Source organism: Melitaea cinxia, chromosome 17 (assembly GCF_905220565.1).
Source record: "Melitaea cinxia chromosome 17, ilMelCinx1.1, whole genome shotgun sequence".
Lineage (NCBI taxonomy): Eukaryota > Metazoa > Arthropoda > Insecta > Lepidoptera > Nymphalidae > Melitaea > Melitaea cinxia.
The window spans coordinates 6366823-6389170 of record NC_059410.1 but is presented as its reverse complement, the minus strand read 5'-3'; the positions used below and the strand labels follow the sequence as shown (position 1 = coordinate 6389170).

Below are 22348 nucleotides of genomic sequence, written 5' to 3'. Positions count from 1 at the left end.
ATTATTGAAATCTATTAATTTATCGTCTATTAAGCTCTATTATTAACTTTATGCTTTACAATTTTTTATATGGCAATGCAAATTTAAAACTAGGCGACCGATTAGTAATCTAGAGAAGTAGGGCAATCCAGATTTCGCCATTTTTATTTTTCAGTGAAAGGAGATTTTATAATTGTCAGGCTGGAGAACGAAGAATATTTTGAGAAAAGTGTGTCATTACATTTAACTATCAGTAGTCTGGATTATTACTTTCAAAAGTTCTAGTTAATAGTGTGGTTTTGTTTATTACTAACGTTTGTATGTAGTGCTACTTCTCCATCGTAAGATTGCTCGTTGGTGTGTCGCTTAGCTAATTCAATGGCTATGATATCGAAATTTTAATTTGGCGAGTCGCTTGACGTTCCCTAAGGGGTATAGTAACGAGGAAATAAAGCGACGCGGTTAGAGATGAGCAGGCCTCAAGGTGGACGGATCCAAGTCCCGGATGACCTCAGAGAAATCCTATTGGAGTTCACCATAAGTTACTTACTGGAACAACCGGGAGACGTTATTAACTACGCGGTCGAGTTCTTCACGAGGTTACAAAACAACAGAACGACGACGATAGTGCGGGGCCCGTCCGCAGGCACTCCCGATGAATCTATAATATCTGACGAAGAAGGTACATTTTCCCATATTTCCCTCTATAATAATAACTCGAGGCGGTTCCGCGTTGAAAGGTTAGTTAACAACGCTGCTAAATAGTGCCATTATAATGTCATTTCCATAAAAATAAACTGAATACTTAATTTTACATACATGGTCATGAAATACATGCAACAATATACAATATTACATATGGGTTTCAAAATCTTGTACAATCTGTTGCACTATTGATTTTTCAGATTGGCTGAGTAGAGATTTACATGTGACAATCGAGCTACATTTGTAGATACTAGTAATTTATTACAATATCCTTGTAATCTATATCATTCTTACCTTATATACAATAAATCATATATAAATTTTGATATCACTATAACTACATAGGTCCAAGTTATAATTAACACTTTTTTATATTATAATATGAAAATTAATAAGTAATGTTAAAAATTAATAAGTAAGTTTATACCTATCTTATATTTATCATAAATATCATTTAGTTAATTGCTTATTAGATGCTATTGCAAAGCTATATTTTATTTTCAGTAGTCTATTAAATTGTTTATTTATGTAGTGTTGTATAAGGGTAAAATTAGATAATTTCTTATGCTAGAAATAGTTTTTAAATAAATAATATTTTTTACAATTGTTAAAAGCTACTAAACATGTATTTCCCAATGAATTACTTGGAAAAACAACTCTGATGATTGGCAATATGCCACAAGCTATTTGTTCAATGGTATGTGGTGGTAATCTGTAAGTTTTTCATGAATTTCTTGTTCTAAGTATAAATCTAGAAATCTTTTGAGAAAAGGACTAAAATGTGTAGTTTCATGTCTTTCTTTTGTAAACATTATGATTTTAAAACAATTAACTATAACTGGCGCTACTATAACTGTGTGATGCTTAAAATTATAGTCTTAAATACTTCACAAGATTTATAACTTCACATTTTCGTAAATATGTACATTGTATACATTTACCATACTGTGATCTCATTTATTTGTTTATTTTATAATGCTTTGAAGTTTCTCTGAGATGACGAGGTTAACTTATTTTTTTTTTTCATCTACGTCTCACTTTAATCTAGAAGCAGACCAGATGTTGGACTTTTTTAAATTATTATGTAAAAATTGCTAACGCAAGTGTTGAATTGTACTGGAAATACAGGTGCTAACAAAACCTTGAGTATTATTTGTCTAAGAAATATTCTTAATCATTGTTAACATTTGTGTTCATAAATTGTATATTTCGTAATATTTTTTAAGACCATATTATATACAGATGGAAAACCATCAGATGTGTGATTTAGGCATGCTGCCAGTCTAAATGTATACAAATAAATCTGTGTCCCAATACTACTCTTCCATATCATATTCTGTCCATAACCAAAGTGTTTCAATTAGTTTAATCATTTAAAGGTTAAGAAACTATTCTAATCTATAAATGTTTTAATAATTATTTAAATATTTGTTATGAATTTGGTTACAAAGTTGTCAAACAGAATACATTAGACTTATCAGGGCCACTCCAATTATACAATATCCATGTAATGGTTCACATCCTGTGTTGCTCTAAGATAAGTGGGTTAGTAAAAAACAAAACTGTTTTTTATTACTTTTTAAATTAAGAACAAAATAGATGCAAGAAGAATTAATGATTAAGATTTTAGCAAAAAAGTACTAATAAAAACAATAGTATACAAAATACACACGCACTTCGACCGTAACTGACGTGTTTACGACTCAATGCCAAGGACGATTTTGGTCGTTACCATTGTACTATATAGGCCAATTAAAATAAAATTAGCCAATCTATTATTAGAGAGACGTAGCTTACGTAAAAATTAGTATTTACGTTATAATTGTTACGTCCAGAGCCGCCGGTGGCGCGCTTTAACAACCGGCGTAAGTCGGTGTTTGCGGAGACATATGACCCAGAAGAAGATGACTCTGACGAGGGAGCACCGGCCGTGTTCCCCAAGTCGGACGCCCAACGCGCCCGCCTTGCTGAGGCCGTCCGCGGCATTTTGCTATTCCGTTCGCTCGATGCACAACAAATGCAGCAGGTTAGTCATACTTTTTAATTGCAAATTTTTGGCAAGTTTTGAAGTCATTCCTTTCATCTATATTTACAGTTTTAGTTAGTTAATAGCTGAACCCGCAAACGTTGTTTTACCATGTTATTAACCCCCCTCATAGCTTGGATATGAAAAATAGAGTTGGCCGATTCTCAGACGTATCCGATATGCACACAAAATTTCATAAAAATCAATCCCGCCATTTCGGATGAGTATTGTAACTAACATTTTGACACGAGAATTTTATATATAAGACTAGCTGACCCCGCAAACGTTGTTTTGCCATATATGTTATTAACGCCCTTAATCCCCCCTCCCCCTTATACTTAGGGGTATGAAAAATAGATGTTAGCCGATTCTCAGACCTACCCGATATGCACACAGAATTTCATAAAAATCGGTCCAGCCGTTTCAATATCGTAACTAACATTGTGACACGAGAATTTTATATACATATAAGATTTTTTGCGAAGTAGGTACTTACGCGTGACGATTTGATACACGAAACGTATTTATCGTTACCCTATAAAAACAGTTCTATTTTCAGCTAAAAAGACAGATTTTGCTTCGATTCATATTAATCAGACCTGTGAAATGTTTAGATTTAATAATGAAGAACTTTTTTTGAATGCATAATGTATGGTGATGTAAGATGACGTCCTTCATGTAGCGAAACTCTGTGCACTTAGAATGAATAAATTATATAACTGTGGCCTTTTCCTTGTTCTAATATTTGAAGTCTTGTAAATTATTATATAAGTATTCGTTTTAAATTTAATTTATCGGATATTGTAATGATTAATAAACAGTTGAGAAGAAATAAATTGTGTAGCTATATAATGTACTTAAATTTAGTATGTTATCTTTAATCAATAAATACACACATGCTTGCGTCTGATAATATTATTAGAAGTATTTGCATTTTTCTTTTCTTTTCTTTAAAACAGTAAAGCTTAAACTTAGACACAAAAAACTAGTAAATATAAAGCCCTCAAATGAAACATAAACACCGAATTATGTGTTTTCAAAGTCATGTATAATTTGTCATTAGGTATTAGATGCGATGTTCGAGAAGCGCTCAGTGCCCGGCGAGTACGTAATCAGACAGGGTGATGATGGTGACAACTTCTACGTCATCGAGAACGGAGTCTTCGACGTGCTCGTCACTGGAGACGATGGAGTTGAAAAGGTATGTTCGAGTCATTTCAACGCTTTGTGACTCATAACCTCCTGGTACTTTCGTTTCAAGATTTCTATGATTATATCGGCCGTATCTTTCATGGCCTGTTGGTATTTTCGTGTTAATATTTTATTTGTGTTAAAGTAATTTACCAGCTCTTTTTCATTCATAAACTTCTTGTAATTTTCCTTTAAATATTTCTTTGATATTCATCCGTCTCCGTCAGCCCATATCCTCTTAGTACTTTTGTTAAAAGATTTCTATGTTCGACGGATTATTATTGTCTCTGTCATTTACAATCTCTTGGTATTTTCGATTTAATGCTTCTATGTTTAATTTGTTTACAATCTCTTTGATGTACATAAATTCCTGGTACTTATCTATTAGTTGAAAAATGAAATTTATAGTGAAATAGTTTAGATCTGTTTATTATTTTACACGACTGTTCTACAACTATATAAATTAAGTATTGCAATGAACATAAATCAGTTTCATATAGAGTTCAGTAGGAAATGTAATTTTTTATATAATACTTTGCCCAGTTTTAAATGACTGTACTGAAAAAAAAATGTACCACAAGAGCTTGGCAAATAACTTCAATAGTTGGCGCTTTTAATAAGGATTCGAAAATGATATAACTCTTAGCAAGATTATTTGTAAATTATGGTTTTTTTTTTTTTTAAGATACCCAGTCGTAAATTAGTTTTCCTTACCTGTCTAAAATTATTTATGTGTAACCCAGGCTTTCCTCAAACATGTCACCAAAGATTCTAGTTTGAGTGAAACGAAGGGAACTATTTGACGAAGTGTGAGTGAGACAGATATCCTCTTTTCAGGTAGTCCAAAATCACCACGAGCCATATTGTTGACTCAGTTTATTTGCTTTAAAATTACAATTAACATTCTTTTTTAGAAAAAAATTAAACATCGATTATTTCGATGCTAAAATTTATTAAAGTCTCAAAATGTCTTAAATAAAAAGAATGCCCTAATTAAAAATCAAGGATGAAAAATTTACAGCAAATGCTCAAACTGTCTTCCTTCACGCGCAATGCACGCTCGGCATCTTCTTAAAATCTCTCAGTGTGAGAATATCTCAATGAAGAATACCCAAGCAGATGGACGACGAGATTGTGTCAGACCGCCCGGGTCTGGTACAATTTCGTGGCCAGCCCGTTCACCTGATTTGAATCCATTGGATTTTTTTTACTGGGGAGCTCTCAAAGAAAATGTTTATTTAAAACCAATAGCAAATGTAGTTGAGCTACGGCGAAAGCAGTCATTTTTAAAATACATAGCAAAGATTTTTTTTTTTGTATATTTTTCTGCTAACTATTATGACTAGACCTACTACCCGATTCCGGCTTGACGTCGACTTACGGGACACCCGATATATATATGATATAAAATAGAAAGAAAATTATCATATCACAATCCTTGCAATATCTTAAAAATACTAAATATTTTGTTGATATATTGATTGTTTTTTTTTTATTATTAACGTCATAATTAACAAATAGTCAATATAGAATTTGGGTTTCGGAGGTGTTAGTGAGATTAGCGCGTTTAAATAAACAAACTTTTCAGCTTTATAATTAAATATAAATGGGACCACATGACAAACTTTCGATCAGAAAAAGAATCATCGAAATCGGTAATTCAAGTTAAAATTTACAAAAGTTGCCTTTAACACAGATGAAATAAAATACAGTCAAATTGAAAATCTCCTCCTTCTTTTGAAGTCGGTTAATAAACGCCACGTACAACTAAGAGCCAGTGGATGCTGTATCACTTAATAAAAATAAAAGATCACAGCTAAATAACACTACTCTCTAGTGGAGTTGTGGTCCTGTGGTGAGTAAGGTGGCCAGATCTCCTGGCATGGATCGGCAACGCGCTTGGCGGTGCTTCTGGTGTTGCAGGCGTCTATAGGCCACGGCAACCGCTTACCATCAAATGGGCCGTGCGTTTGCTGAGCTGTTCGTATAAAATAAAATAAAATTCTCCCGGTAATCTCGGTCAATGGCACGTGTCGTGCACGCAGGTGGTGCACACGTACTCGGGCTCGGGCTCGTTCGGGGAGCTCGCGCTCATGTACAACATGCCGCGCGCGGCGTCCGTGCGAGCGCAGTCGCCGGGCGCGCTGTGGGCCATGGACCGCCACACGTTCCGGCGCATCCTGCTCAAGAGCGCCTTCAAGAAGCGCAAGCTGTACGAGGAGCTGCTGGACAAGGTGCCCATGCTGAAGGCCTTGCAGGTACGTTGAGCTTACTCTACCGGTCTACCCTCGCCACTCGTACACTGCTTACTGATTCCAATCCGTCAATCCTACGGGATCCACTGCGGCCCAGGCGTTAACTCCGTGCTTTGTGGACCTTTACAGACTGTTAACTACCTCTGACTTTCAGTTGTATACGTAAAGCAGTTTATGAGATATTGTGATGAGCGAATGTGTTAATGATTCTATATTTGCATATTATATGATGAAATAAGAATAAATGAATAATAGATGATCTGATAAATAAAAACCTGTAGTAAAAATTGGATTTTATAATATTATTTTGAATGTGCGGGATCTCGTTTGGGATTTTAGGATTGATCAATCCCGCTTTTTGATCCTGCGGGAAAGCAATCCCTAACAATGTTCTAAAGTTTCAGAGCCTTGGAAATTTTGTGAAATACCGTGAATGAGTTTCTTGCAGGAATGTAAAAAATTGACATTTTGACAACTTTATCTTTTCGGATTCAAATTGAAATAATCAATTATATAATAAACAAAAAAAATATGACTTACATAGTGCATAACTAACAATAAACATACTTAATAACTAACATATGCGAAAATCAAAAATATATTTTTGATTAATTTTTTATCAGTAAAATAAATCGGTTTTATTCTCCTGATGTCATAGCATATGGCCACTTGGGTAACCTCCCGCTCTGCAAATTTCCCTGCCCAAGAACAAGTTATGACTTAATGTATGAAATTGCTAAAATTAGACTGTCAATTGTATGATGATATTGATGCAAAGGTTTTATTTGTGTGTAAAATGTATTTATTGTACATCTTGTCACGTAGACGCAGGTACTGTAGGTATTTATATAACTTTATACGTAGAAAATCGCACGCCATTATCGTTTGAAATACCTCTAACAACCTGTCAAATTGTAGAGGAAGCCTTGCTGTAAAGGAGAAAAATTGGAGCTTAATCCGACTGATCCTCTTGCATTTTCGAAATAAACGTGCGGTTTTTTTTTTAACTATTTTCGCACAAGGTTTTTTAAAACTGTTGAGTTAACCGTGTAACATTTTGCATTGAAGTCAGGGTATAAAAAACTAGTTTTGGAAACTTGGATGCCTTTGTTATCCATGTATTTGTCATAATACAGCAATGGATCGTTTGTTGAATTATTTGAATTTGGAACAAATTAATACGGAACAGCATATTTACCCTATTTATGCCAAACTTTTACAGTATGTATAAAAACGATAAGCAATAAATTAAGTAAAGTATTATACGTAAAAAAATCAGTTCAGTCGTAATTTTGCGTAAATAAAACAAATAGATGGCTCCTAAGTATACTGAGTCAACTAACAATTTTCGATAATTTCATTTTATAAGATATTAATAACATTTACTTCATTTCCTATCTACCTATGTTAAAAAAAAAATCCTAAAAATAAAATTATCCCTATAAAAAACGAAAAATAAAACATTATTTCATAAATTAACAGCATAATATGAATTTTATTTTACACAGTTTAAGGCTATCAATATATTTAATTCAAAATAATTATTTATTTTTTCTTGATTGTGTTAACATGTGAAATATTATAAACCTTACGCCTTATCGACTTCCTGTAAAGTTATTAGAAGTAGAGTTGACTCAGTATACTTAGGAGCCATCGAAATAATAGTTCTGGCAATACTAGTTTTAAAATTTTGACTTTGATAATTTAAAGACTATAACAATATCTCTCTGAGCTAAGCTAAGAATATGTCGACATAATTATGCAAAATTTTCAAATTTAAAACTTATGTATTCCGTAAGTGTGACCAGCTGTAAATAACACAGACACAGTCCGTCGATTGTCCTTTGAACAACGAACTTAAACGGCTTTGAATTATTCATACGCATATCACGTTAGCGATTTTCCTCTAACCTAGATAATTGAATTCATACAAATAATCTAACATACAGTCTTTTAAAGTGTAATAAAATTACCTTTGTTAAGTGTTTACATTTTGACTAACATAACAATCAAATATAAGGGTACAAACATACTATAATTTTGTTTGCTAAAAGTAATACCACGTAAGTAGACGAAAAATTAGTCGTTATTAGGGATAACTCACAAAGTAGTTTTCAAACTAATCAAATTTAAATATGACCAAATGACAAGCATCTGTTTTCGATTAAAAAAGAATTTTCAAAATAGGTACCAGTAAATAGTTATGAGATAATAAAAATTAAAAAAATAATCGAGCACCTCCTCCTTTTTTAGTCGGTTAAAAATAATACGTACAATACCCGGCCATAAATAATGCACATCGACCTTTGGAAAGAGACAGTCGGCTAATATCGCTTTCGTAGTGCATTATAGTTCAAGATCCCAAACCCCAGCCAGATTCGTTATTTTCTGGTTGACAAAATATATACAATATAGTAGTGAGTATAGTGTAGAGTTGCTAAAATATTTTGTTACAGATTTTATACTAAACTAATTGGTGTCTGACAGTACGAATTTCATAGTTTTTAAAATATTCTATTAATATAATAAGTAATGTAAAATAGCTAGTTAATATAATTAATAATAATAATATACTTTATTGCACATTTAAATAAAGAACAAAATTAAAATTACAAGCAATTATAGTAACAAATTGTACAACCAGGCGATCTTATTGCTAAAAAGCAATCTCTTCCAGACAACCTGATAATGAAAGGGATATTGCTTTTCAGATGGGCAGGTGGTATACAGATTTAAATAAGTAAAAGAAAATTATTATTTATATATATTTTATACACTAATAATGCTGCTTTATTGTATATATTTTATCCTTTATGAAGTAAGAAAGGTCCAGACAGACAGACAGACAGGAGTGCCTTCGATATTACACTATTATATCATTCTGTCAATCAAAGGTAATGTCCGTCAGAGACAACGCTCTACGGAGTTGAAATTGGCGATTGTCTCTTTTCAAGGATGTACATTATTTTTGGCCGTATACTCTATGTATATCCTTTTCCTGTTTTATAAAAATTAAAAAAAAATCAAGTTAGCGTTTTCGGTTTATTTTCTTTTTCGTTTCATTCGAATAAAAAAATATATTTTGTATGTGTATTTAAGGTTAATATTTTCGAAGCAATAAAACCCTTTAAAAATTCTAGCCGCGTAACGAAGGAATGGTTTTTTTTCCCACATGACCGAGTTTTCATACTTCCTAAAATACGCATGGCCGGCTTTAAACAAGTCAACATTAATCAATAGAGGCGTGTTTGTACGCTTACGTACAACGTTGGTTATCTGCGTCAACGGATAGCTTCGAACTAACCGTTGTGGTCGCAGCTTTATTTGGACAACGATAATTTGTATATTGTTTCTTATTTTTTATTAATAGCCAGTAAAAATCTATACAAATAAATAAAATTGGAGTCTCTGTTTGTAATATTAAAATAACCGCTTTTTACTAAATATACATGTGTCACGGTATATATACCAAAATAACATTTTTTATAATTTTTGTCTGCCTGTCTGTTGGTTCCGCTAATATCTGAAATGGCTAGACCTATTTTGATGGGGCTTTCACTGGCAGATGAAAGCTGATGTAATAAGGAGTAGGTAACTTGGCTACTTTTAAAAACTTCTTTAGCGCCGTTGTGATAGGTAAAAAATGTTAACTTGCGTTCAGGATACGTGACGTGATCGAAAATTCGTAAGAAGAAGGGAGATAAAATTCGTGTATATAAAGTAAGAAAAAAGTGACGAAGAGATAGCGAATCAAAATGAGTGAGTAGGTACTTACTATGAAAACCCGGCTTCGCTCGGGTGAAACATGACTCCAAATGTAGGTAAAAAATATAGTTAGATATTTCTGTAGTTATCGGTTCTCAAGGAATATTAAAGGCAAAGCTAGGCATAGATTTGTATAGCATCGTTCATTGTGTTTAATAAATATAGGAAATTAAATGTAAAATAATTGTACTAGGTCTGAAGTATTAAATTTTTAATATAATATAAATTATCATGTTTGTGTACGATAGCGCAATAAATGAATATTGTATTTTAGCACATAAATGATAGTACTTCAATCATCATTATCATCATCATTACAGCCTATACAGTCCACTGCTGGACATAGGCTTCCACAAGTCCACGCCAAAAACACGTGAACTCATGTGTTTTGCCCATAGTCACCACGCTGGGCAGGCGGGTTAGTGACCGCAGGGCTGGCTTTGTCGCACCGAAGACGCTGCTGCCCGTCTTCGGCCTGTGTATTTCAAAGCCAGCAGTTGGAGGGTTATCCCGCCACCGGTCGGCTTCTTAAGTTCCAAGGTGGTAGTAGAACTGTGTTATCTCTTAGTCGCCTCTTACGACACCCACGGGAAGAGAGGGAGTGGCTATATTCTTTAGTACCGTAGCCACACAGTACTTTAATATTCATAATTAAAGCAATTCGTGCAAAATTATTCCCTAATCATTCCAAAATATCAAAAATAAACAACGTTAATATTCAAGTTCACTTCTGCCGGTACTCCCGGAGTGGCACCCGTTGTTTTTTTTTATGACTGCGAACTGAACAATAATTATTTATTAAATTCCACGCGGATGAATTCTCGGGCACAGCTAGTAATAAATAAAAATATCTATACATTAGAACATATTCAAAGCTGCGTTACAAATGTTACAATATATGCGTCTGCTCCATAATATTCGTTGTTTCTATGTTCAAGTCTTTATCATTTATTCGTCAGTCAATCGTCGTCATAATCTCCTAGTACTTTCGTTATTAAAGCATTACCATCTCTGTCAAGTCTACTGGCTTTTTTTCTTTTTAATACATGTTCTATTTATCTCTTTAATTTTGATAAAAAATAGGTATATATTAGTTATCATAGATCAAGTAAAAAAAGGTAGATAACGCACCTAGAACAGAAAACTGAAGCCACTTTTTTAAAGATGTGTGAGTGAGTGAAGTGTTGACACCTTTTAAAAAAAGTCCCTAAAATTTTTATTAAACAATTAATTTAATATAGGTAAAATGGGTATGTGAAAATAAAAAACCTGTTTATAGTTTTAAATAAATTTACTAAAAATAAAACAAAAAATCGGTAGAATAATAAAAAAATATATTCGTAAGATAATCGTATAAATGGACACTTCCTATCCCCTCTGTTTATCTCTTTTCAGTTTGCAGTCGGTTTTTTTTAACTATTTTTCTTAAACCTAGAATCCTTTATGTTGTATAAGTTTTTTAAATTTTTGTCGCTTAGAACTCAGAGTCATCGTCATTGTTTGCATTTTACTAATATGATGTAGTCTTATGTTCAAATATTTTTCAATCACTAATCGTATTAAATTGACTTTATGCGCATGGCCAGCATAATCGTGGTCATTTTCTCAGTCTTACAGCCGCTACCCATTCATCTCTTATTAAAATATTCGTTGGAAACCTAAAACCATGAAATTTGATAGTAAAATATGGGTACCTATTTTACTCAAAAATTGTAAAAAGTTAAAACATAAAACAAACGAGTTAATAATTCATAAATATATTTCGTTTTTTTTTTATTTTCAATTTATGTAACATAAAATAACACGAGAAAAAAAAACAATAACTATGTCTACTTTTTACTTATTTTTCTGATTGCGTACAATTTACTTACCCACATTTTGGGGTATTGAAAAAAAGAACTACTGGCAAAACTCCCGTGGTACGTCATTTCGTGACATTGAAATTATAAGTTCCGAATAACCTCAATATTATTTTGGAATAACAATAAATTTAAAGTTTTATATGTAAGTTACGTGTGAAACGATATTCCTTCAGATTTTTTGTTTACTTTGGTATTGTTTTTGCACCATTTAATCACACAAGACGGCATTTTATAAGCAAAGTTACTGTATGAAGCCTCGTGACATACTAACGAAAATGAGCGTAGTTTGATGCATATGTGTGCGTGAGCGCGTGTATTTACTTGAAGGAGCCGAGTTTTGTGGCTTCACTAAAACAAAGGCCGCGCATTATCTACTTTTTTACTATATCTATGTTAGTTATATATTATATATAATTATTATGTTATTACACATACAAAGCAGCGTTACAATTGGTAGTCTACACAATGATATTATGACTTAGATGTTGCCAAAATGGTTAATAAATGGCGACTGTATTGCCATTGTACTTGTAAATAATAGCTGATTGTATCTTTATATTTGTAATAAATTATAAGTATGAAACTATATTGGCGTTTAGTATATTTATTGAAATCATAGAATTATAGTGTATACAATTAAACAATAATGATCAGAAGAAACATTTAGAAATAACAAATGATAAATTATTATCAATTTTGTGTTATTTACTAACATAATGCATATCGAGAAATGAGGTTTTTGCACATCACGCATATCGATGACTGGTTCCCACGCGTGGCTTCAACCGCCCGAGTTAAGACAAACATTGTTTTGTGTCTGTACTGATTGGTCTCGATTTTGTAACGTTTTTTGTTGCCGTAACGCTTTATAACCTTCCAAATAAATGGGAAAGATAATTTTTCAGTTCGAAGCAAGTTCCTGAGATTCGTAACATCAGTATAGACCTAAAAACGACACGTATTAGCGATAAGTTGAACGTATTGATGAATTTAAATGTGTTCCCACCGATAAATCTGACCGCGACAATATTTAATTTACAACGGATTACTTAGGACTTTACAGTTTTATAACATACAAATGAGGAATTATGCCAAATGTTTTAGGGTTTCCTGTTGATGAAATGACTGATGGATGACATATTTTTTTCAATTTAAACGAAAAAAACTAAACGTGCTCCTGCTAGAATAGGCCTTTTAAAAACATTAAAATTTATTACTTGGTGATTGTTAAATAAGGCTGAAGGCAACTTTTTGCGCAACTTATTATGTATACTTGTCTAATCAAGTTACGGTTTAAATAAGCTAGGTAAATAAAAGCTAAAAGAAATTCCTAAAAGATGAATCTTAAAGAAATAAACTGTGTCTTTACCTACAAATGTTCTATTTATCCCACTACTCTGTGAATCTGAACTGGACTAGAAAAATGGATTGTTTGTCTGTACGACTTAAATATAAACTTACGACATGAAAACGATTCTACTTAAACATTCAAAGGTGAACAACATTGAGAGCGCTTTAAAAACTAAAAAAGTAGGGCAATCTCTAAATGACACCGACACAAAAATTAATTTACCTAATTAGCTTCGAACACATGCTACGAAATACAAATATTGAGTAAAGTGAAATAAAAAATTTTTCTTTCTTACAATGACTATAAAAACTTCGTCCCCCCCCCCCCATTTAATTCTATAATAATGCTATCTCACCCGACTGTCCATTTTCTGTCTTTTACAATGTCAAACGCATGAAGTTCAAATAGAAAAATAAATATCTGAATAAAAACTCCCTAATATTACAAAATATAATCTTATCACCTATTCTCATACATATCAAATATACAAAAAAAAAAAAATACAGTCGAATTGAGAACCTCCTCCTTTTTTGGAAGTCGGTTAAAAATCTATAAAAATCGTCCAAACCATTTTGGGTGAGTGCGACCACAATATATTACAACGTAAAAAATATGCAAAACTTGTCATTTTTGTTTCATTTTGAAACTAAACAATCATATAGTTTTCAATTAAGATTATTAGCAATCTTTAGATATATTGAGGAGAATATACGCGACTTTTATTAAAGCAATGTCGCATAAAATAATATGTACCTATTTACATACATAAATATTTCTTATTTAGAGAACTATTATACTTTCTAGGACAAATAGTATCAAAGCAAGGTCACAGCCAAGCGCTAAGACTAGAATAAAACTTATGTTTCCTTTGACCTTATGCGTATGAGATCTTGCGAGCAGATATATGCCATATGTTCTATGACGTATTTTAATGAAATTAATTAGCAGTATAATTTAGCGATATGGTTTTAGATGTCTATCTTCGATCTTTAACAATTGCCATAGACCAGGTTCAATGCCACATTTATGCAATTCTAATGAAATTTTACCATTTAAGAATAGCTAAACTACACTTATAGTATTAGTTAGCGCCTCAGATTTGTATAATTTTTGAGCTCGAGTCTTCCACTTAGGGATTGTCTTCAGGAAAAAAAGGTAATTTTAGAGTATACTCAAAATTAAACTGACAAAAATTGACTCGAAAACAAAAATATTCTAGTGATTATAAATCTTTGACTTTGTAAAGTCAATTTTATTTTCCTATAAAACTAAAACCTCAGATACTATTTGCAGTTGTCAACAAATAATTTTGATCTATAAACAATAATGAATATATCAAATAGTGTTCGGAAAACTAGCATATCGTTTAGCACACTTGATATGTATATAGATTCGTGAGGCAAAAGATAACGTCACACCTTCGTAACGTACAAAGCGATGTCTAGTAGAGATTAATGTAATAATCTTTTAATTCTGATTTAAGACGAGCTTAGCAGACCGTGTGAAAAATTAGATGTCGTAATATTGATATAATTAAACCGTTTTGAAGTAGTCTTAAAATAGGATTTTGTTGCGACTTTACTTGCTTAAAACATTTTGAAGTACATATATAAATATCTTGCTCATAATTTGGAACTGTCATGTGAGAAGTACCTTAACCTCACAGAAGATAACAACCAAATATTACTCTTTTTAAGTTGTGATGTGTCCCTGTGATGAGTAAGTAAGTCACAGATTCTGAGGAATGTGGGAAGAGTCGAAAATTCGCTTGAATTGTCAAGTGCTGCAACGCCTACACAAAACTCTCTTAGTATGTGTGACATTCTCATAAATAGTTACTAATTAATTAAAGAAACGCAGCAGGCTTAAGGTAGGTCAATTAGTCTAGCAACTAAGTTATCGACAAGTGTATTATACTGAATAACGCAGGCAACAGCTTATCGACGGATTAGCTTGTACCTCATTTGAAATCATTTATTGCCCTTAATTAGTTCGGTTAGTACTAAATCGATATAATGCGTGCACTTTTATTCAGCAAGATCTTGACGGATGAGTATGTTGTCAATGAATTACTTGTTTTCTATTTCTTATATAAAAACGAACGGCAGATTAGTGATATAACGATTCACATGACTACTACTATTAAGTAGTCCTAATAGAATGTCGTATCTGAATATTATGTAGTTCTAATATATAAATAAATAATAAATTCTTTATTTGGACCAAATACTCTTTTACAATTTCCTGACCTGTCAAACAGCGGACAGTTTATTATAGCATAAGTAATGTTAATTACATAATCTCTTTTTTTATCTGTCTATAATTACTAACAGTTAAGTAAATAGAACCAGCCCATAGCATATATTTATTTCGATATCTTATTATTTACGCATAACCAAAGCAGGATATTCAGGGCACGCGATTGATCCGGACAGGGGCATTTCTGTAATGAAATACATATATTTTAAGGATTTCACTAACAACAATTTTTTCACCAAATATGACTCAGAAAAAATGAAATCTTAAAACAAAAACTGACCATGACGACATTCAGTCTGAATGTATTTCGTTTTAAAACGCTCATTTAGAAATAAAAGACTTAATATTTTTTAAATCGACAAATACGTTGCTTTTAAAATTTTGCACAAAAACCTGAAGACGCTATTAAAGTCGCTTTTAACAAAGAAAATTCTAATTAAAGCACTTGTATAAAGTGTCTATTCTTTCTCAGTGTGAGATATTCTATTGACGGTTCCTATAAGTAAATAGTTTATTAGCTTTTTGTAGGGCGCCTGTCTGAAGAAGTGGTTAATGATTTCTCTAGTGTTTGCGGGTTTAAATAGCTTTCGTTGCAATTATATACATATCTGTATGTGTTTCTATAAGTTTGCGGTCTGTGTTTTCACAGCAAAGACTTTCCAGTCTGTTTCAATGTTGGATTAATGCTAAAATTATTATTAACCGACTTCAAAAAAAGGAGGAGGTCACTCAATTCGACCGTATGTGATGACCGTATATCGGGGATAACTCAGTCGTTTAAGAACCGATTTTGATAATTCTTTTTTTGTTGGAAAGAAGATATCCCTAGTTCATTACCATGATAGGAAAACCAGGATCTGATGATAGGATCCTAGAGAAATCAAGGGGAAACTCTCGAAAATCCGCATAACTTTTTACTGAGAATGCTGATTTTGATGATTTTTAATTTAATCAAAAGCCTATGTTTATCATGTGGTCACATTTAAATTTCATCGAGATCTAATAACAACTTTTGGAGTAAACTTTGATAATGCGTATTTACTTGACTATTTTTTCGTCTACCTACGTTGTATTACTTGTCGATATAATTGAAGTCGGTTTTTCTTCGTTTTCCTGCAAACACAATTATTATGTTAGTCAATCAATCACAGTTTGATCGAGACTGGTCATTAGTTATTCCCACTCGGCAAGTGTACCCGTGACCACGCCCTAAACTTTAATTTATACCACAAGCGTAAAAAACAAGTTAGCGGTCCGTCTGATAGTCAAAGGTTTAACATATGAACACCTACTCTAGGAGCTTCGCAAATAATTTACTGACCCTACCCACGGTTTTAATACAGCGAATCCTCAAGAAATCTGGCATCCTTACCACAGCAACACAACACTGGTCTCGAGCAATAGAAGTAGTAGGTTTGATTTTTCATAAGATACTTCTCCAATCGGGCTACTTAAGCTTTTGAGCTAAATGGTTTCTGCTCAGCCGTTCCTTCGATTAATGGAGACTCGGTAAATATCCTTATTTGTGTTGAGTGAACTATTAATAATAGTTACTTTTTTCCTATTAAATTAAATTAACGTAACTACATTAATTTCCTGCCTATATATTGCTTACACTCATCATCATCATCATCATCATCATCATCATCATCATCATCATCACTTCAGCCTGTCGCAGTCCACTGCAGGACATAGGCCTTCACAAATTCTCGCCAGAAATCACCACGCTGGGCAGGCGGGTTGGTGACCGCAGGGCTGGCTTTGTCGCACTGAAGACGTCTTCGGCCTGTGTGTTTCAAAGCCAGCAGTTAGATGGTTATCCCATCGGTGGGCTTTATAAGTTCCAAGGTGGTAGTAGAACTGTGTTATCCCTTAGTCGCCTCTTACGACACCCACAGGAAGAGAGGAGGTGGCTATAATCTTTACTGTCGTAACCACACAGTTAAAAACACTAGTGAGTATATTTTGTCATAGGCACCTGTACTGTCTTTAACTTTACCGTCGGTTATGGTATGAATTTTAAACACTAGATTAGGAAAATTTAGTAGTGCACGTCCAACAAGTCTATTTAGTTTAAATATTGCTTAAATACACGTGACTAACTAAATGCTTCAGAATATTATGTCCAAACGTTACTAATACAGTCAGAAAAGGTAATCGAAGACATTTGTTTATTTATTTATTTTACATAAATTTTTTGGCGATTATCGAATTCGTCTCTCGCTAAATCAAAATAATTTTAAAAGCATTTCATTAGTCACGTGATAATTTTTAACTAACCTAACCCACTTAAAAAAAAATTTGGTTATCAATTCAACTGTATTTTTGTATAGAGTAGTAATTTCTCGTAACTTTTTATTGGGTGGACCGATTTCGATTATTCTTTTTTAATCAAATGCTGGTGCTTGTTATGTTTAAATTTAATCGAGATTTGGCAAGTACTTCTTAAGTTATCTGTAATAACGCGCGTAGTTTTACTTGACTAGTTTTTGGTCTACCTGTGTCGTATTACTACTGGTCAATGTAATTGAAGTCGGTTTTTCTTCCATTACGAACAAACACAATTATTAAGATTTTAGATGAAATATCATTTGTTCTGTCTCATCTATGTCACTTAGCTCAGCCACGCCCTTTGACCGATCAAATCGTGGTAAATTAAAACTCTGGTCGGAACAGCAACTTTAAATGGTCAATTTGAATACGGCATTCTAATTTACTGCGTAGATACTATAATTTATTACCACGAAGAGACTGTAGACAAAATGTTGCGGTTAACTCATTATTTGCTAAAAATCGAAATAAATAATTATAACACTTGCATTATTATGTCATTTTCATACATTTTGACTAATTAGTTGATTACATCTATCGAATAATCGCCTAATCAATCATTCAGTCTAGTTTAAACACATTTTACTGTTTGTTTCGTTTGTAATATTTGAGGATTTCCACCTAGCACTTTATCGACCCGTTTCCTTGACCTATCTCTGAAATGTGAAGTAAAGCTACACTCCTAGTATAGTAAGTAGTAGATATGCTTGGTCAACTTATGAGTTCACGGTTAAATGACAAACTTTCGTTATATATTTTTGAATACATAACTTTCATACAACTATGTATAGCCTATGCTTAATATACGAATTAATATATAAAACTTTTAAAAGGTATCAATTTGCAACTTTAGATGTATATTCAAAGCTAATAAATCACTTTTCAAAATCTTTTAAACGTAAATAAAGCATTTATTAAAAATTTTAAATATTTCATACGTACCTGCAACTCGTGATGAAGACTAGAGCAATTAATTAATGTCAACAAATTGGTTATGTATTGAAATAAAACGCTAAGTGTATAGACATATTATGTATGTGTACGTTTTAGTCCTGTGTTTATATGTAAAAAAATCCAACACATCATTTCAATGCTCTTACATAACTGAGGAAAATTAGGTATTATAATATTTTTAATATCAATATAACAAAAATATTTTACGTTGATTTTTAGATTGATTTTTTGATTTTTAGTAGACTTCAAAAAACTGACTAACAAACATGCATTAAATAATTTCTATTTCGTGGAACATCAGGTATGTTAGTAAACAATACGATCATGTAACATATGTACCAAATAATACGACGATACGAATGTTTTACTGAATATTCCTTAATATATTTTACAGAAATACTCTTATTAATAATATTTTCAGCAGTACCTATTAGCTAAACCCTTACAGATGCAAAACCAGTTGCTATATCCATTTTTACACATAAACATAACTCGTGTAATCACATACAGACGCCAGGGAGACCTTTGACCTCATCTCATTCACATCGTGCAAAAGATATGAAGATAATTTCACTGTTTGTTATACAAATCCGACGTATCTTCGTTAAATATGAAAAATGTAAATGCAAAAGCAACCGGTCTATTTTTATAGTATCACTGACTGGCTGAGGTATCTCTGACGTCAGTACGAAATGGCAGGATGACGAGGCCGAGTAGCCACCGACGTCACGATATGTGCGATAATACATTGACAAACATTATTTTTGTTCGTATGTTTTCACAATTGGGCATAAATATGTTGCACTGTCACATATGATTGCCTGTCGGATGCTCGAAAACATGTGACATGTACAAATATTTGTAATCTTATATATATATATATATATATATATATATATATATATATATATATATATATATATATATATATATATATATATATATATATATATATATATATATAAATCAATAAAATTTACCGGATGCTTCTGCTTAGGATTACAACTAATTTCTTTCCAATCTTGTCTAATATAATGTCAATTCCTTTAAAGAATACTTTATTTGTCCTTATTAACTTTTAATTATTGCCGTTAAAGTTGAATTGTAGAAAAGTGGAGCGGGTTGGTTGAAGTGGTTTTGAAAATTACGTCCCGAAATAGTAAAATTTAAAATAAAGTATAAAAAATAAATTATAAATTTAGCCGTTGTTATTGATAATGCAAAAATTTATTTTTGTGAAATATATACTAGTTACAGTATTTAAATGGAAAATGCTGTGTGGTTACGGCTGTCGTAAGGGGCGACTAAGGGATAACACAGTTCCACTACCACCTTGGAACTCAAAACGCCGACCGATGGCGGGATAACCATTCAACTGCTGGCTTTGAAATACACAGGCCGAAGTTTTTTCAGGTTTGAAATAGCCAGCCCTGCGGTCACCAACCCGCCTGCCCAGCGTGGTGACTATGGGCAACACAAATGAGTTCACGCCATTTTTGGCGCGAACTTGTGGAGGCCTATGTCCAGCAGTGGACTGCGATAAGCTGAAGTGATGATGTGATGAAAAAGAAAATGCAGTTTGAAAATATCGTATTCCCATGTGTTAACGGAACGGGTAATAATCGCAGAATCGTTATTTGACCACATTTAAAAACAACACAGTCCAGCCTTCTCATGTGTGTTTACGATTTAAAGTTTAAACAATCCGAGCGCGTAGGAAAAATAAACAATGCTTTAACCTAAATCTTTTAACGAACTCGCTAATATTATTTCGCTATGATTTAATTTTTGATATTTTATAGTCGGCCTTTGTTAATGTCTTGTTAATGTATATGAATTCATAATTTATTGTATATTTTTTAAAGAAATTATTGTACTTATTAATCATAGAACTATACTTTAAATTTTAGCGATAACTTCTTGTGTATGGTCTTATTACCTAATCCATTTTTCGTTATCTTATTTAAAAGTATACGAATTCCAAGGAAGAGGAAAAAAGTCCTTACGGTATAACGCACAATACTTGCTGTTTAAAATAATACAAATACAAACACCAAGACGACAATCGACAACAAACATCTGGATGGCCAATGCAAATGTTTGTCTTAGATAAAACTGGCGACCTGGGGGGACACTTTCTACTATTACATATGTGTAACAATGTAGACCATTCATCAACTAGGATATATATCTTCCAAAGTGCTAAGATCATCCAGATCATATATTCTGTCGAGATGCCTATGACAGTTCTGGTATTCTGCTAATAAATGATTTCCGCAGATGGTCTTAAATGTAACAAAGCTACGAACATTTAAGAGCATCTGTGGAAAGAAAAAATTAGTCTTTCTCATGTAGCGTAGTATATGTTGCGTTAACGTTATATCATTTAATATTTTAAAACTAGTTAATCGGTTTATAAATAGTTATAAAAAGTGTATATTTATAATTTACAAATAATTTCAATTAATGTTACTGGTTCAATTTTAATTTATATCACGATTGTTGGGTTATATTCAATAAAAATATCGGCATTTGGATAAAAATGTTGATAAAAAATTTCCAATTCGGATATTAGAATTCATTCAGCCTAATTAAATTAGTATCAGTGACATTAATATTAAATATGTATTTATCGATTCAATTAAATATACTGTAACAAATTTACTTAGTTTTGGAATTAATATCCGAGTGCCTAGTGCGAGTTTTATTCACAGAAACATGAGAGAAACGCCTTTATACGTGAAAATTATTTTGTATGGGAATTTGCAGCCTAGACGATAAAGAATAGTATACGATACAATCGATACAGAGTCATCTAGCGGTAAACGCGAGAACTAGGTTGAAATCCCGAATTTCCCATACAAAATGAAGTTAAAGTTTACGCCCGTTATTGCAAGACGGATTAAACGAAACTCGCACTAGGCACTCTGATGATGATAATTTGACTAACGGAAAGTGCTAAGTAAAAACGGCTATAAAGACTATCTGCCTTAGTGACGTTAAAAATAGCTCTACTAGCTTGTTTCTAGTTCATCCTTTTTACGGTGGAATTATCAAACATACGAATGAATACGTTTTTATTTATCTATAAAAAAATATTATTGTATCAAGTGAATTTCCAAAAATTTTTATCTATAAAAGATTCGTTTGAGAAAACGTCCTTACTAGCCAAATTATATAATTCTTCAACACTTTATTTACGACTAACCACTTCGTTGGGCGAGTTCGCGAGTGAGCCGCGCGGCATCCTATCCTACAGATGAAAAAACAATAAAACGGTTATGCGATGCGCGGTACATGATGCGCAGTGTCCAATTGTCCCCCAGGGTCCACAGGGTTGATTTATTATTTTAAATTATAAAGCCAAATAACATACTTTAAAGAACAAATTTTATAGTACTTAAATAAATAATATGTTGCTCCAACGCCATCTATCAAAAAATCGAGAAAACGTCGTCGATAGACTAAAATAAGACTAAATTAATAACGTCGAAAGACTAATAAATTGTTTTCTAATAGCGATAGATGGCGTTAGTTTATTTACCATTTTGATATCATATTTTAATCTTTTTCTTATTTACTGAATTTTTTCTTCAATTACAATAAAATATAGCCTATAGCACTCTTTAATAGTGTAGCTTTCTGTTAGTGAAAGCATTTTCATCATGAG

The 22348-nt window shown here is 32.4% G+C and overlaps 1 protein-coding gene across 1 annotated transcript in view; it reads left to right on the top strand.

Annotated features, from left to right (window-relative positions):
• The first annotated feature begins 344 nt into the window (after positions 1-344).
• Positions 345-22348, top strand: part of LOC123661674 (cAMP-dependent protein kinase type II regulatory subunit) — a 28914-nt gene continuing 6910 nt past the window's right edge. The window contains exons 1-4 of the mRNA XM_045596623.1: positions 345-661; positions 2520-2710; positions 3774-3911; positions 5947-6159. Of these exons, the coding sequence (XP_045452579.1) occupies positions 448-661; positions 2520-2710; positions 3774-3911; positions 5947-6159 (756 nt within the window). The 5' untranslated portion in view covers positions 345-447. The remainder of the gene's footprint in view (positions 662-2519; positions 2711-3773; positions 3912-5946; positions 6160-22348) is intronic.